We start from the raw sequence: 15,314 nt of genomic DNA on the forward strand, positions 1-15,314 counted from the left end.
TGGTAGTCTTACTTTCTGGTGCAAGAGAATTGATGGCCTTTGTTGTTTTTATTCTATCCAAGACACAGGAGTTGGACAAAAAATACTTTTTTTTTTTTTTTTTTTTAAAGTTCATCAGTACATTTTGAGAGTCTGTTAATCACAAGAAAAACAGTGCATTAACTCACAGCTGAGGGGTTACAAAAAGCAAGATTGTGATGCCAGAAAGGGAATGGAGTGCCAAAAGTTGTACCTGGCTTCTTGATGAACAGTGTACTCTAGTAATAAAACTATATATTAATTTCTCTTGTACCTTCAAATTGTAACAGTGTCTTGGTTTCTATTTAAGATGGAAGGTGTAGTATGACTTTAAACTTGTGTAGTTTTTTGTGCACACAGGGTTTTTTGAGGTAAACATATTACAGAAGTTGAGCAAAAGTCCTACCAAATGCTATTTACAAAATGAATGCAAATATTTTTAACATAATTTCTTCTCTAACCTTGTATGTATTAAATGGCTGAATCTGTAGTTCTAGTTTACATTAGATTATAGATTGATTCAGCTTCTGTGGGAACTGGATTAAGCCCTTCAGGGTTTATCAGGTATAGACCGTTACCATATTGAAAGTTAAGATCAAAATATCTTCTCTTTTCATAGTTTGCCCCAGTGTCTTCCTTCATATTTAACAAAGAACACAATAAACATTTTGAATTACCTAATGTTATAGTGTTCTCGTCTGTTCTTGTCTGCAGGGTCCTACCTACCTGATGGGAGTGCATTGGACCCTGATTATTACTTCTCTACAATCAGCTCTAGCTTCTCAGTTTCTCCTCTCTTTAATGGTATTAGTAACAAGGAATTTGATATTCCACTGGAAATGCTCCGCCAGCTGCTGCTCATGGTACAGTATGAGCTGCTTTAAAGATCACATTAAGGTCTGGGTTTTATATGCTCATGTTAGACACAGCAGTTGAGGGTATTTTGTGTAAGGTGCAGGGTGAGCCCCTTTCATTTATTTATGCTCAAATAAATTGGTTAGTCTCTAAGGTGCCACAAGTACTCCTTTTCTTTTTGCGAATACAGAATAACACGGCTGTTACTCTGAAACCTTATATTGCCTAATTACACAAGGCATCTCCTTTTACACATCTGAAAGGGGCTCACCCTGCAGCTTACACAAAATACCCTCAACTGCTGTGTCTAACATGAGCATATAAATATTTATGCTCAAATAAATTGGTTAGTCTCTAAGGTGCCACAAGTACTCCTTTTCTTTTTGCAATATAAGGGGTGTGTATATATATATAATATAGGTTGTGTGCATGCTGTGTTTACCTTAACATATAAATGGAAGGATATTTTTTCTATGCTATTATTAACCTCAGGCCTCAATGGTTAATACTGGTGATTAATATTGCTCATGAAATGTTAGTAATTTAAAGTAATAAAGTTAGTATTGAAACGTTTGCATTGGCAAAGCCATCTGGTTTGCACCTGACAGGCAAGTTAATCGATGTAACTTGAGAACTGTGCCATTTTCTAGTGGGGATGGTTTATTGGGACTGCATCTGATGGCAGAGCCTGGTGCCTCTTCTAGGCACATCCTGTGTTATTGCTCAGGGCCTCTTTGCACCATGGTGATACAAACGATGATAATAGGAATTACTATATAACTTTTCACTGCCTTAATTTAGTCTGATGTTTAATATTCAAATGATTGAGTGCTTTCTTTGGCCAGCCTAAATTGTGATTGTAAAACAAACCGTCTACCAAGATAATGCCAATGATAATACCTGACTTCTATTTTCTGTGTAGGTGAAACAGATTGTTGGGGATTCTGTTCTCAAAAACTTAGATGCAGTTGTAGATGAAGTTGCAGAGGTACGTCTTAATTTAATTTACCATTTGAAATGTTTAAAAACCACCTGGGGTTCTTTTTAAAGTCCTAACTATTGTGAAATTAAAGGTAAGAGATGAATAAAAATAGGGGATGTGATAAGGGACAGTCAACTAATATTTGGTTTATGCTTTTGATTAATAAGAATTTGTTTTTTCAAAGCCTAAGACCAGTAGAAATATTTCATAGATTCATAGATATTAAGGTCAGAAGTGACCATTATGATCATCTAGTCTGTCCTCCTGCACAATGCAGGCCACAGAGTCTCACCCACCCACTCCTGCAAAAACCTCTCACCTATGTCTGAGCTATTGAAGTTCTCAAATCGTGGTTTAAAGACTTCAAGGAGCTGAGAATCCTCCAGCAAGTGACCCGTGCCCCATGCTACAGAGGAAGGTGAAAAACCTCCAGGGCCTCTTCCAATCTGCCCTGGAGGAAAATCCAATCTGCCCTGGAGGACTGTTGTTGTTATAGCAACAGTCACTAATGTCATACACATTGTGAGTCACTGATGTATGATCATTCAGGATTAAACTAATTTCCATTAATTTATGAGAAATCTGTGGAAATACTTGTTTTTAAACACACATTCCCCTCTAGCATTGGCATCCTAAGCACTTGAGCATGGAGAATTTGAAACTAGTTATTAAAATTCTTTGGAAAGAGATTTTATGCTTATGTCCGGTCATTAGAGAGTATTGAGATGCATTTTGTAACCAAATATCACAAATTGTTGGATATATATTACCAAATGATCCCCTGGTAATCCTCCTGGGGCTTCCCAGTGGAAGTGGTCACACAAAAGAAATAAAATTATTAATCTCCCATCTGCTAGTAGCTGCTAGGCTACTCATAGCTTCTCATTGGAAAAAGAAAAGTAGTCCACCTATAGAAGAATGGTTCACAAATATGGGAGATGGCACTAATGGAATAATTAGTTCAACAATTATGTACCCAGCAAAACAGACTGAGGACAAATAGATACTTAGATATTTGGATACTATTTATTCAGTACCCAGACAAAGTATGTTCATCTGCAAAAAAAAAAAAAAACAAAAAAAAAAAACTCCAGCACATCTGTCCATTTTTTTTTTGAATATTAACATTTGGTAGACATTTAAATATGCATAATCAGATATTTCACTCAAGTTTAATAAAATCATTAGAAATTACATGTCATAGTTGTTGTAATCATGCTCATCCTATAATATGGTAAAACCCTGTTAAAGAGAGAGAGCAGATGATTATACTACTTTATAATGTCTCTTAAAAAAAACCAAACCTTCACCATTGTAATTATTGCTTTGTTTACGATATTTACGTGGCAAGGATGTGTAAGCCTGTTAATACTTCCTAAATAGAGTAAACCAAAAGATTTTTTTTTTAACAAGTTATAACTTAGGTAAAGGCCTTTAATTTAATTCTCATGTATTTCATTCTCGCTTCCTGAACAAAACAAAAATGTGTTGCCATTCGTTTGCTCTTCACTGTTTTCCGCATGGAAGTTCTTGATACTGTTGTATTTTCAAGATGTCCTCCTTAAAGTTTAGCTGCTTCTGACCTACTTTCAGTGAACATATTTTGCATGGAATATAAGTCCTTATGGGGCTAAATGATTGCTGACGCTGTTTACAATTGCACAGCATCCTCTATCAACATCACCTCTCGTGGGTCTCAGAAATTTTAGACATAGAGCTGTTCTGAACTAAGTATGTTCAGAACTATAGCCAACTCATATATTTTCATCTGTGGAAAAGAACTAGGCTCTTGTCTACAGCCTTTCTTGCTAGTGTAAAATGTAAGTTTTGATGGAAACAGCTGTAGTCTATGTTTCTGCTTTTCCAATCAAAAATGATTTTGGATTCTCTCATTAGACAGAATTTTGTTACAGTATGTGGTGTTTAAATAAAGGGGATAGCTAAGTACTATTTAATGCATTGAACAGGTATAGTTTGCATCTTGATTAACTGTGAAGACAAAACAACAACAACCCCAAAACCCTTTCCATATGGTGTGCGATTATAATTTAAACAGTACCAGTTATCACAATTACATGTCTAGTATAGAAAATGACAGTTACCTGATCTGAATAAGGGGTTTTATTTGTTCTTCAGTTTACTATTTCATAAGAAAACGTTGTTTTGTTTCCTTTTGAAACGTATAGCTGTTCTTTACTTTTACAGATAAGTCCTAATGCAGATCTCTATTATAAAACATTCAGTGACCCTCTTTACCTTGCCCAGTTTAAAATGTTAAGAGACACGTTATACTACATGAAAGGTACAGTGCTTATATTAATATAACTTTCTACTAAGTAAATGATGGGGGAGAATATAAAGCACTGTGTGCATTGTTTGCTGTGTTCCAAGTGGCTGGGAAGGGTGCAGTGTTTCATGGGTGCTGAATGTATGCTATACAGTTTGTGAAGCACTTTGGTATGAAAGTTGCCCTATAAAATTTAATTATTTAATCTGTTGTTGTCCTCTGCCCAAGGGAGGGACAATCAGCATCCAACTTGTTAATTTCCCAGTGGTCTTTGCTATGAAATTATTCTACTTCTCATTTGGAAAGAAATCTTTTTATGTTTTATATTTAATATAAAAATGGATTGGTCTTATGTATATGCTATCTGGGGCACAGCTACTTTCTTTCTGCTAGAATATATTTTCCCTCTTATTCCTGCAGATCTTCCAAACTCATTTGTTAAGGAAATCCATGATTTTGTGCTGGAACAGTTCAACAGCAGCCAGTCAGAGCTTCAGAAAATCCTGCATGATGTAGATCGGCTACACAATGAACTGAGCCCTCTGAAATTGCGTTGCCAGGCTAATGCAGCTTGTGTGGATCTCATGGTGTGGGCTGTGAAAGATGAGCAAGGTGAAAAATACATACTTCTGTCTCTTCAGAATCTTTTGTCTTGCAGAAGTGTTTTGTACAACTCATTCTCCATTGTCAGTAGTTGATGGAGAGTCATTTCTATTACATGACGCTTGTCATAAAATGCATTTAATTATAAACTTCAGGAATTTTTTTGCTAGAGAAACCCAAAGAAAGTCAACCTTGTCAGAAAAATGCACGGGTCATTTTAAAATGCTTATAACTCATAAGTTGGTTAACTGACTTAAAGTTCTCAGAAAATCCTTTCTGAATTCAGAGAATAAGTTCTGTAAGTTTGGGGAGAATGCACTATGTTGTTGCACCGTGAAGTGCAAATCTGAATTCATCCTTGCCTACAGAGAGGCTTTGACATCTCCGTAATGCAGAATCTGTTAACTGTAGTTGCTATAAGTCATTCTGAATATCTCTTTAATATAGACCTGATTCAGAAAAGTACCCAATCACGTGCTTTAAACTAAGAAAGTGCTTTCCTGAATAGGGATGTTTTCTTGACTTAGGCTCATACTATGTTTGATTCCTCTAGAAGTGATATTTGCATGAAATCTGACACATACTGCATATATTGCCTTTAAATATAACTTTACAGTATCAGAACTATAGGCAGGGACATGCAAGATCTTCTAAAAATCTTGCAAAATTACTGATAGAAATCATGTAGAAAAGGCCCATTAGTTCATCCAGACCATGAATGTCTCAAAAAGATGCTTCCACTTTTTCGTAGATATCATTGTCAGGAAGCTTTTCCTGATATTTAGCAGTGTTTTCCTCCTTTCTTTAAATTTAAACTTCTACCCCCTAATCTATTAAACATTTCTGTAAATATTTAAAATAGTTGTAGATGGCTATCAAATAAAACAAACAAACACACAGCTGTCTTTAACACCTGTAGCTATCTCAGTTCAGAATATTTGAAAGAACTGTTTATTGCAGATATTAATAAGATTCCCAAACTTTTTACCAAAATGTTACGAACAAAGTTCAAATAAACCCTTCAAGCCAAATCAACCAAATCAAAACACCATGGATAACATTCTGTAAAACTTAAACAATTCGGCATCTCTGTACTCTGAAGTAGGTGAATCCAGCAAATTCTCTACCTGTTCGATGGTCTTCAGTAAGCACATTGTACTAGGTAGGCTAATAAATTCACATACATTCTTCAGATCTATTATTGATTTCCTTCTTTTGGAACAAAGGTGCAGAAAACCTGTGCATCAAACTGTCGGAGAAGCTGCAGTCCAAGACCTCCAGCAAAGTCATCATTGCTCACTTGCCGCTGCTGATCTGCTGCTTGCAGGTCTGTCTTTAAAGGATTGAAAAGGAGTATTTTGATTTCAGCAAGTCACTTAGTAAAATTGCTTGCAGGTTCACAGACTAATTTAGCAGTTTTCTCATCTTCTGGTTATATTACTCTTGCCTGTGTCCTCTGCGTCTGCATTTTAGGGGCTTGAAACCACAGTGAGCTGGTGCTTCCCAGAATCTACTTGGCTCAATTTAAAAAAAAGTAGTGGGACTGGTTGGCTCCTGGGATTAGTCCAGATATGAAACCTTTCATCTCTTGTTCACCAATTGAAATCCAACACAGGTTGGTAGTGATCAAAACCTGAGGCCATCTGATGATGTTTCAGTAGCCTGTGTGAAATTAATTAAATAGGATGCAAACCAGCCTAGAAGGTAAGGTGTCCCATTCACAAAGACCCTACCACATTTGGAACTAATTAACCTCTTTGTTGGCAGTCTGTGTAGAGGGCAATGTGGAAAAAGTCTTGGAGACTGACCTTCCTTCTCATTGCTATGGTGATCTCTTTTCAGGTCAGGGTTGATTCATATTGGCAGGTTAATGTGCAGAAACTTGCCCAGGCTGCACATGATCTGTCAATAAATTTTACATGATCCTTTAGGATTATCAATGTGTGTTATCTTGGAGTAGAAAATTCATTTTTAAAAGGGAAAAAGGAGCATGGTGTTATCAGCGTCATTCTAGTTGGACACTTATCCACTTCGCAAAACCAGTCCACAGTTGTCATTCTGTAATCAAGACCGGAATAGTAAAGACATGTTACTCCTCAGGGCTCTTTAAAATGTGCTTATCCCATAACTTCACTTCCGGGGAAGCCTGTTCATTAGGTATACTAAATGCTATCTTCTGCAAAACCCCTGGGAAGAAAAGGGCAAGAAATTGCTTACTTGTCATGCTGTCAGTGTGATCCTTTAGATCAGAGGTTTGAAACATTCTTTCACTGGAGTACAAATCCTTCAGCAATGATGTATTTTTTTTAAAGCCATGAGCGCACAGTTGAAATAAAAATAGGTCTGCTTATGCAGCAGGAAAGTTAGAAGTTGTAATGTGCCAATTATTTCCTTCTAGGGTCTAGGTCGTTTGTGTGAGAGGTTCCCTGTTGTGGTTCATTCTGTGACTCCATCTTTGAGGGACTTCCTCGTTATTCCTTCCCCAGTGCTGGTAAAACTTTACAAGTACCACAGCCAGTATCACACAGGTAAATGAAAGCAATATTAGCTCCATCTATGGTCCAGTCATGTGGTGGACCACAAACAACACTAATTTGCTCTTAAATTTCCTTTTATTATTGCAACTTACTTAAAGGTTTTTTCATTTTCTACCAAGTTATTTATTTGTGGTTTGGGTTTGTTTGTTTTATTTTGGAGGAAGAGAGGGAATGCAAAAAAAGTTCATGCAAATATACACCCTGATGTTTTGGTGCTAGCAATAACCGTACAGAAATAACTAAGTCCATAGCATCCTACTCTCTCAACCCTGCAAAGTCAGTTTTGCCTAATACTGTCTTATTTTATAATTTCAGTAACTTTCATTCTCTTAAATGGTTAGTGTCTCCTCTGGCCCACAATGGTATCAAGGAGTTAAGTTTGTAGGGCGCAGCATGCAAGCGTGTATGTGTGTGTGTGAGAGAGAGAATATATATATCTATGAACAAATATATCAGCAGAAAAGTGACTTTTGAAACTAGCAAGATTGTAATAGAAGGTACAACAAATATGTGTCCATGTTGGTCAAATAACCTAGTTTCTGCAATTTTTTGGTTGGTTTTTCTAAATAGTCTATCTTTTGTGTCATGTCTAAAGATGTTAAGCCTGTTTTTGAAAATTACTTTGACATCTTGGTTATGCTTAGAACTTCATCTATTAGTGCATAGTTTGAAGTGTAACTAAAAAATTGTGTTCATCCATCCATCCTCTGTTTCATACCCAGGAAGATTAGGTGCTTCCCCCCCACCCACCCCCCAGCAAAAGGAGGGTTGAAATCCCACCACTACTTATATGCAATATGTGTGCAGCATGAATTGCCAGCAAGCTATCTTGGGCTGCCTTCAGTCTGTGTTAGGTAGATGAAACAGACCAATAAGGTGGGGATGGGTTGGGAGGATGGAAAGCAGAAGTGTTTGCTCATTGCTGCATGCTTGTATGTTTAAAGGCACACTTAGACCATTTGGCATATAGACGAATGAGCCAGTGTTATGACTCGTAAGTTCCCTGACCACCAAAAATTTAATCATAAACTTGTGGTTTTCTTTTTTTTACATATTGGATATTGCTGTGATTACTTGTCAGTGAGTTGCTTTTCTGAAACATGGAGTTCCATTTTTATTTGTTCTTCAGGATTTCTATATTGAAGTTTTCAATTTCAAATTGAATGTTGATTTTTTTTTTCTTTTTTTTTCCCCTAACTGCTAGTCCTGCAGAATATCCCTGGGTCTGAATGTGAATCTGTGTTCCTTCTGCCTCTTACAGTGACACAACTAGTAAAGAGTTCATAGCTAAAATTTAGGTGACAATTTTGTTAGTGATGCCCAAAGCAGAATAGCTTGCTTTTCCACAGCCTTATTGTCTATATGCAGTGTTCAAAGGAGTGAAAACTTGTTTTGTCAAGAAAAATAAGTAGCTTGGACTTGAAGGTGAACAGGGAGCAGGTATGTCTAGTAGGAGACTTCATTTTTACCCGATAGTTCTTTTATGTTCTAACCATGCTTTAAAACACACTAAGGGAAGTGAATCCCTCCTGTAGCTCTGTTTACTTCAGAGGTGCACCAGGAATGAATCTGGTTCAAGGTATTTCAGAGTGTTAGCGATACTAAGGTAGATGCAAATATTAAAAGTAAGGCAATGTAAAAATCCATTTAATAAATTGTTTACTGATTAGTCGCATCCAGCAGGTTTGATTTGAAAAATCCTAATGTTAAGTTTGAGTATTCTTCTTTGAGACTGCCAATTAAATGATTTTAACTAATACTAAAGCAATATTCAAAACTATGCAAAGTGAGAAGGGTGGAGGCTTCTGAAAACGAATTGAGTAATGAAATAAATTTATAGCCCACATTGGTAGCCATGCTTCACATGGTACCAAAGTTCTTCAGAGCACCTGTCTCTCTCCCTCTCCCTCTCTCCTGCATCCTAGTCTGTTTTGCATTCACTTGCCAGGTATTTCTCTACCTATGTATACACAATTCAAGGAAAGATATAGCAAAAGACACTGTCTCTTACGCTCCATCTCTGTTCTTAGTAGGTGGCAATGACATCAAAATCAGCGTAACAAATGAGCATTCAGAGTCCACTCTAAATGTAATGCCCGGCAAGAAAAGTCAACCATCCATGTATGAACAGCTTCGAGACATTGCCATAGACAACATCTGCAGGTAAGAATTGTACTTAGAAACACTGAAGGACTATCAAAAATGCAGTTTAAGGAGACAGGCGCTGATCTCACTGAAGTGGACAAACATTACGATCCATTAAATGGAGAAGCTGTGTAACGCAGAGTGTGTTAGATGGCCCCTGCTATCTTTTGTACAGCTGGAAAGTATTTGTCTAGCCACTGGGCCACTTGCTTTACGTACCCTTAACTCCACCTGGTGACCTCCAGAGAGCTCAGTAGCCTTCTGTTGCTTCCGGAGGTTTGCACAGTAAGCTCTTCTGGAGCAGATGCACTGGTAAACGCTCGTAACCTCGGGCAATGGAAAGTCACCCCCTTCCCATTTTTCTAAACCATTACACTAGACCATCTGCCCCTGCAGTCTGGAGTAGCTGCTGATTGGATGGATGGAGAGAGGAAGGCTCCAGCAGGAGCAGGACAGCCTAATCCCATTCGCTTCCTAAAAGATACTTCTCCTGAGCCCTGTTGGGTGCTTATAAAAGACCTTGTTTACCTCCCTCCCCATCCACCATCTGGTGCTTGGGAGGACAGTGAGCTGGGCCAACCTGTCAAGGATATTTAAAATGCCATGGAAGGTACACTCCATACAGCCTTTCTCAGTCCTTTTGCCTCCATTTGGAAGAAAGAGGGTTGAGGTAATTCCAGCTCTGTAGATACAAACACTGGAGGGCAGAGAATCAGCTACAAACTACAGGAGTGTCCAAGAAGTGTTCATTGTTGCTTGTATTTTAATTATGATTTAAACTGGCAAGTAGGAAAGCTTGATTTAAATAACGGATTTTAATTTTGTTTTGCATTTGTACTTTTGTTCTTTTCCTTTTACAAAATAATTGATTCTCATTGGTTGGTAACCATTGCAGATCAACGTATTTTAACTAAATATAACATTAACATTTACGCTTACTTTGGCACACAATGTCTGTTCAAATTCCAGTTGGTACCTTAACTTTGAATGAACTAGTCATTGAACTGCACTAGCTGAATAAATGGAAAATATTTTCTTCGTACCTGCCAAAGAGGCTACCGCTGTCAAAAACTTCTTTAGCATTTCAGCCAACTGTGGTTCCAGGTGCTTAGCCACCAGTTCAGTCGTATGTCTTTCTTTAAAACTTTGGCAGCAAACTTACTGGTTAAATATTTTTTTATTTAAATGTTTTTAATAAATTATATTAAATTTAGGCCTTCATATAGCTTGCCATAATTTCAATTTTAATTTTAAATAGGTTTATTTTTAAAAGAAAAATGTATTTAATTTAAATAACAAATCAATATTTAGTTTTTTAAAAAGTCGTTTGTCCACCCTGCTTATATTTCATATGTAAATAAGCATGAACGTCTAAAGAATGCTGAACTCGTGAAATAAATGTGAAATAATTGAACAGCATCTTCTGAATGCCAGGGTCTCATGAATATTTTAGGGGATGCCAAATATGTGCTAATGTGAATATATTTTTTTTTTCATGAGAATCATTTTCTGACTGAACACAATTCCGACTGTATCGATTTTATGTGTAGTGGTTTTGGTATTGGATCCTTTCTCTCCCACAGCGAGATGTGAAAATATAACTCTTGCTGTTTGGCTGTCCTGGCAAGTTTTGTGTTTAATGTTCTGTAGGTGCTTGAAAGCTGGCCTGACTATAGACCCAGTGATTGTTGAGGCTTTCCTAGCCAGTTTGTCTAACCGTCTGTACATCTCACAGGAGAGTGACAAGTAAGTTGTTAGGCGTAATACTAATCCTTTTCTGTCTTCAGTCAATTTAACTTAAGACCCACTCCTGTTAAGACATTCAAGCATGAGGAGCCTTTCTCCTGTGTGAAATGCTGCTGACATCAGTAAGAATACATGTGGGAATATGCATCAGATCATGCAGATTTCTTTGTGGGATTGGGCCTTTATTTCAGTACTGATGGGCCTACATACTTTACTGGATAAAAACACTGCTTTCCTGTCTGCAGTGAGTATTAAAGTCTATTTGAAGTACTAACTGAAATGAGGTGGCCTCTGCTAAGTCTTCAGTGGGCTGTACAAGCTCATCACTTAATGTTTGGCACAATTGATTACTGCTTGTGGAGTCTGAATTGCCTCTCTCCTATTGAGAGGTTGGTTTGCCAAGGCAGAGCTAAGATAGTTGACAAGGCATCTCCAACGGAAACTCCCACTACGTTTACCCCACTGTACTGGGACTGTTTTAAAAAAATAAAAATAAAAATGGACAGTCATTCCAGACAAGCCTTTTATCTTTTTCTACTGATTCTACTATAGTGAATGGTTAACAGATCAGTGTTGGTACTGTAAAAGCAATTGCTTTTAGTTCCTGTACTAAGTATGCTTTTGATTATAATAGAAGGGAAAAACAGCATTAAGGGGTTAAAATGAAATTAAGTGATATTACAGTTTACTGGATGCATCAGTGTAAGTTGTTTCTCAGGCAGATTGTAGTTCAACTTGTAGAGCTAGATGTGTAATTGTTTCTGGATGTTTATATGAATGTGGCTTGTTTATTTTTTGTTAGGGAAGCCCATTTGATTCCTGACCACACAATTCGAGCTCTGGGGCACATTGCAGTGGCTCTTAGGGACACTCCCAAAGTGATGGAACCTATCCTGCAGATCCTGCAGCAGAAGTTCTGCCAGCCACCATCTCCACTTGACGTACTCATCATTGACCAGCTGGGCTGCTTAGTTATCACTGGAAACGTAAGGAGAGAAGAGCTGGCCAAGAGAACAAACCAGACTAGAGAGACCCCTAAATTACAGTTGTCTATTTCCTTCAGTTAAAGTATTGCTGTCAACTTTGTTTAAGCCCGAAAAATGTTTCCTTAAATGCAGCATTTCAGCATTTATCCTGTCTTCATAACATACTCACACTTATACAATCATTTGTTTGCATGTACCTTTTTGTACAATGTCACTAGTAACTAGCAAAGCCACGCCTCTCCAGCAAACCTTAGTTCCCACAGATATATAGTAAAAGAATTAATGTAGAGGAAGAAATGTGAAGGTAACGCTTACAAAAGCTCCTAAGTGACTTAGGACACCTAGGTCCTATTTAGGCCTGAGGAACCTAAATCCTTTTTGAAAATGGGATTTATGTTCCTAAGTCACTTAGGTCCAGATTTTTAAAGATACTTAGGCATTCTATATAAGATTTTTATTTAGTTGGATAGAATTTATTTTTACAGGTTTATTCCTTTAAGAGATATTGTATTCAATGTACTCCACTTAGTTTGTTTTCTTACAGCAATATATTTACCAGGAGGTATGGAATCTATTCCAGCAAATCAGTGTAAAGGCAAGCTCAGTTGTTTACTCTGCCACTAAAGATCACAAGGATCATGGATACAGGTAACATAGATATAAGTGACTCCTTCGAATTCATGACTATTTAAACCAAACATCTTCCTTTAAGCATGGTTATGCACTTGCACTTTTTTCCGACAGACATAACAGCTTTATTTCTTTCAATCTTTCTTTGTTGTATTCCAGAGGTTTGTTAATGTTAATTGTCCATTTCTGAGAGGGTGGGTGTTTTGAATATATGCAGATCTCATATAGTCTCCTATTCCTGTATTGTTTAAAGTAACACTTTTTAATATTTAAAAATGATGGGTGTGTATGTCTCACTTCCATTAGTTGGATTTAAGAATGAATAATGTGCTTGTGATTTTATTTTTCTCTTGATGAGCTGTTGGCAATTATTTCTTCACAGTGATGCAATGATGCCTTAGCCAAAAGGTGCTAGAAGTTGGCACTGAATAATAATGGAGACTCCTAGATCTTTCAGAAACTGTGTTAGCATCAGGCAGTACCAGCTTCTGTCACAAAAGATTTGTAGCCGTATCAGTCCCAGGACATTAGAGAGACAAGGTGAGTAAGGTAATATCTTTGATTGGACCAACTTCTGTTGGTTAGAGAGACAAGCTTTTATGTTTACACAGCGCTCTTCTTCAGATGTGGGAAATTTAATCAGAGTGTCACATTCCAAGATGGAACAAATTGTTTAGCATGAGTAGTTACCACATATATCAAAGGACCATTCTAAGGAAAAAGTCAGGATATACACCTTAACACACTGAAAACTGCCTTCACCAAACAAGGACACTTCACCAGAGAAATGGATCACATCATGGAACAGCCACCGAGATACCCTGAGAAAACCTGCTTCAATACAGAAATAACGCCCCCACCCCCACTGCATATCCCTAGTTGTCACCTGCCATCCCATACTTGATGGGGACCCCATCCTGAAAGAAATCTTTTCTGAATCCCCTCTTCTGGCCTTCAAACAATGCTCCAACCTCTCCATGCTCATCGTCAGAAGTAAGCCCCGCACAGACCAGGACACCAGCTCAAAACAACCCCAGACCCTGCCAGAAAAACAGATGCAAAACCTCCAGATATGTCTCCACTGCTACAATGATCAGCACCCCCGAACAACACACCTTTCAAGATCCATGGGTCCTAAAAATGTGTACCACAACATGTGGTATACCTTTCCTGTGCGCTAAATGCCCCAACTGCAACTATGTGAGTGAAACCAGACAGTCACTATGCTCTCGAATGAACTCACGCGGGAAATTGGTAAGACAAAATATCATATCGTCTGTGGGGGGAGCACTTTTCACAAAGTGATGACTCTATATTTGACCTATCAGTCTCATCCTCAAAGAAAACCTGTTGAACGCTTTCAAAAGATGAGCCTGGGAGCTTAACTTCATAACACTTTTTTAGACAATAAAATTCAAGGACTGAATAGAGACACTGACTTTATCATTTATTACAAGAATCTGTAATCCACTAACAAATCTCCCATAGCGGCTTCCTCCCCACTTCTCCTTCCTTTCTTCCCTGTAACTGAACAGGTGTGAAGGGGCCACTTCACCTCGAATGGTTCCTTGAAATATATGTTAACTGCTTGTGCTAAACAATCTGTACCATCTTGTATTTAGCTGTGACACTCTGAGTAAATATCCCAGACTGAAGAAGAGCTCTCTCTAAGCTTGAAAGCTTGTAAAAGATATTACCCCTCCCCCTTGTCTCTCTAAAAGATTGATTGGTTGGTAAATTCTAGTTGGTGTCAAAAACTTCTAATGCATTAGCTGTAGTTGCAAGCTATTCTCTTAATAGGCCTGATCCACAGCCCAGTGAAGTCAAAAATTTTCATTGGCTTCATTAGGGTTTAGATTGGGCCCAGTACTCTTAAGAAGTATTGAATTCCTTAAGAATAATTTATCGAAGAATGCTTAATAACTAGGCACTCCATCCAATTCCTATTACAACTAATAGAAAATATTCCAGTGACTTCACTGGGAGTTGAATCAGGCCCTATTTGAGTAAGGTATTGAAGTATAAAACTGCATAGCACAGAATTCCTGCTGTATTCATCATGTCATATGATGAGTTAATTATTTCTTTTAAGTATTCAGGAATGTGAAATGGTCGTTTGTATCAGAGTTATGTTGCATTATAATTTTAACCTTTAAAAAATGCTTGAATTCAATTCTAACGAGGATGAAGGGTTAACAATAACTACAAACTAGCTTACTGGTACACCCTCGTTATAAGGCTTTCACTCACTGTCCTGCCCAGTGCACGCCAGTAATTAATTGCAGCTGTTAATTTGAATTTCTCTGCCACCCTACAACTTTTGCAATCCAGAAATGCAATATGTTTCTGCTGGTTTAGGTTTAGGTTTTCCATACCAAAAATGGTCAGTCCTGGTGAATTGATGATGGTGGCAGCACAGACAAAACATTCTCTAGAGAGGAAATTGAGACCACCAATTACATTACATTTCATTCTTTACACACCAATGTTGGCGCACAGGGTGGAAATTAGTTTATTCCATTCCT

At 37.6% G+C, this 15,314-nt stretch overlaps 1 protein-coding gene across 7 annotated transcripts in view; it reads left to right on the forward strand.

The window, feature by feature from the left end:
• The window catches only part of PI4KA (phosphatidylinositol 4-kinase alpha), a 96,318-nt gene that overhangs the window by 16,265 nt on the left and 64,739 nt on the right, over window positions 1-15,314 (forward strand). For 6 of the 7 annotated variants that reach the window (XR_013348089.1, XR_013348088.1, XM_077835224.1 and 3 more), the window contains exons 8-17: window positions 733-881; window positions 1,796-1,861; window positions 4,061-4,157; window positions 4,563-4,754; window positions 5,972-6,072; window positions 7,144-7,273; window positions 9,313-9,445; window positions 11,078-11,173; window positions 11,976-12,159; window positions 12,704-12,807. Coding sequence is in view for 5 of the 7 variants with exons in the window: in XM_077835224.1 (XP_077691350.1) it covers window positions 733-881; window positions 1,796-1,861; window positions 4,061-4,157; window positions 4,563-4,754; window positions 5,972-6,072; window positions 7,144-7,273; window positions 9,313-9,445; window positions 11,078-11,173; window positions 11,976-12,159; window positions 12,704-12,807 (1,252 nt within the window). In the remaining 2 variants the exon portion in view is untranslated. The remainder of the gene's footprint in view (window positions 1-732; window positions 882-1,795; window positions 1,862-4,060; window positions 4,158-4,562; window positions 4,755-5,971; window positions 6,073-7,143; window positions 7,274-9,312; window positions 9,446-11,077; window positions 11,174-11,975; window positions 12,160-12,703; window positions 12,808-15,314) is intronic. The other variant, XM_077835222.1, reaches the window with a different exon arrangement.

The sequence above is a fragment of the Eretmochelys imbricata genome, chromosome 15, assembly GCF_965152235.1.
Source record: "Eretmochelys imbricata isolate rEreImb1 chromosome 15, rEreImb1.hap1, whole genome shotgun sequence".
NCBI classification, from domain to species: domain Eukaryota; kingdom Metazoa; phylum Chordata; order Testudines; family Cheloniidae; genus Eretmochelys; species Eretmochelys imbricata.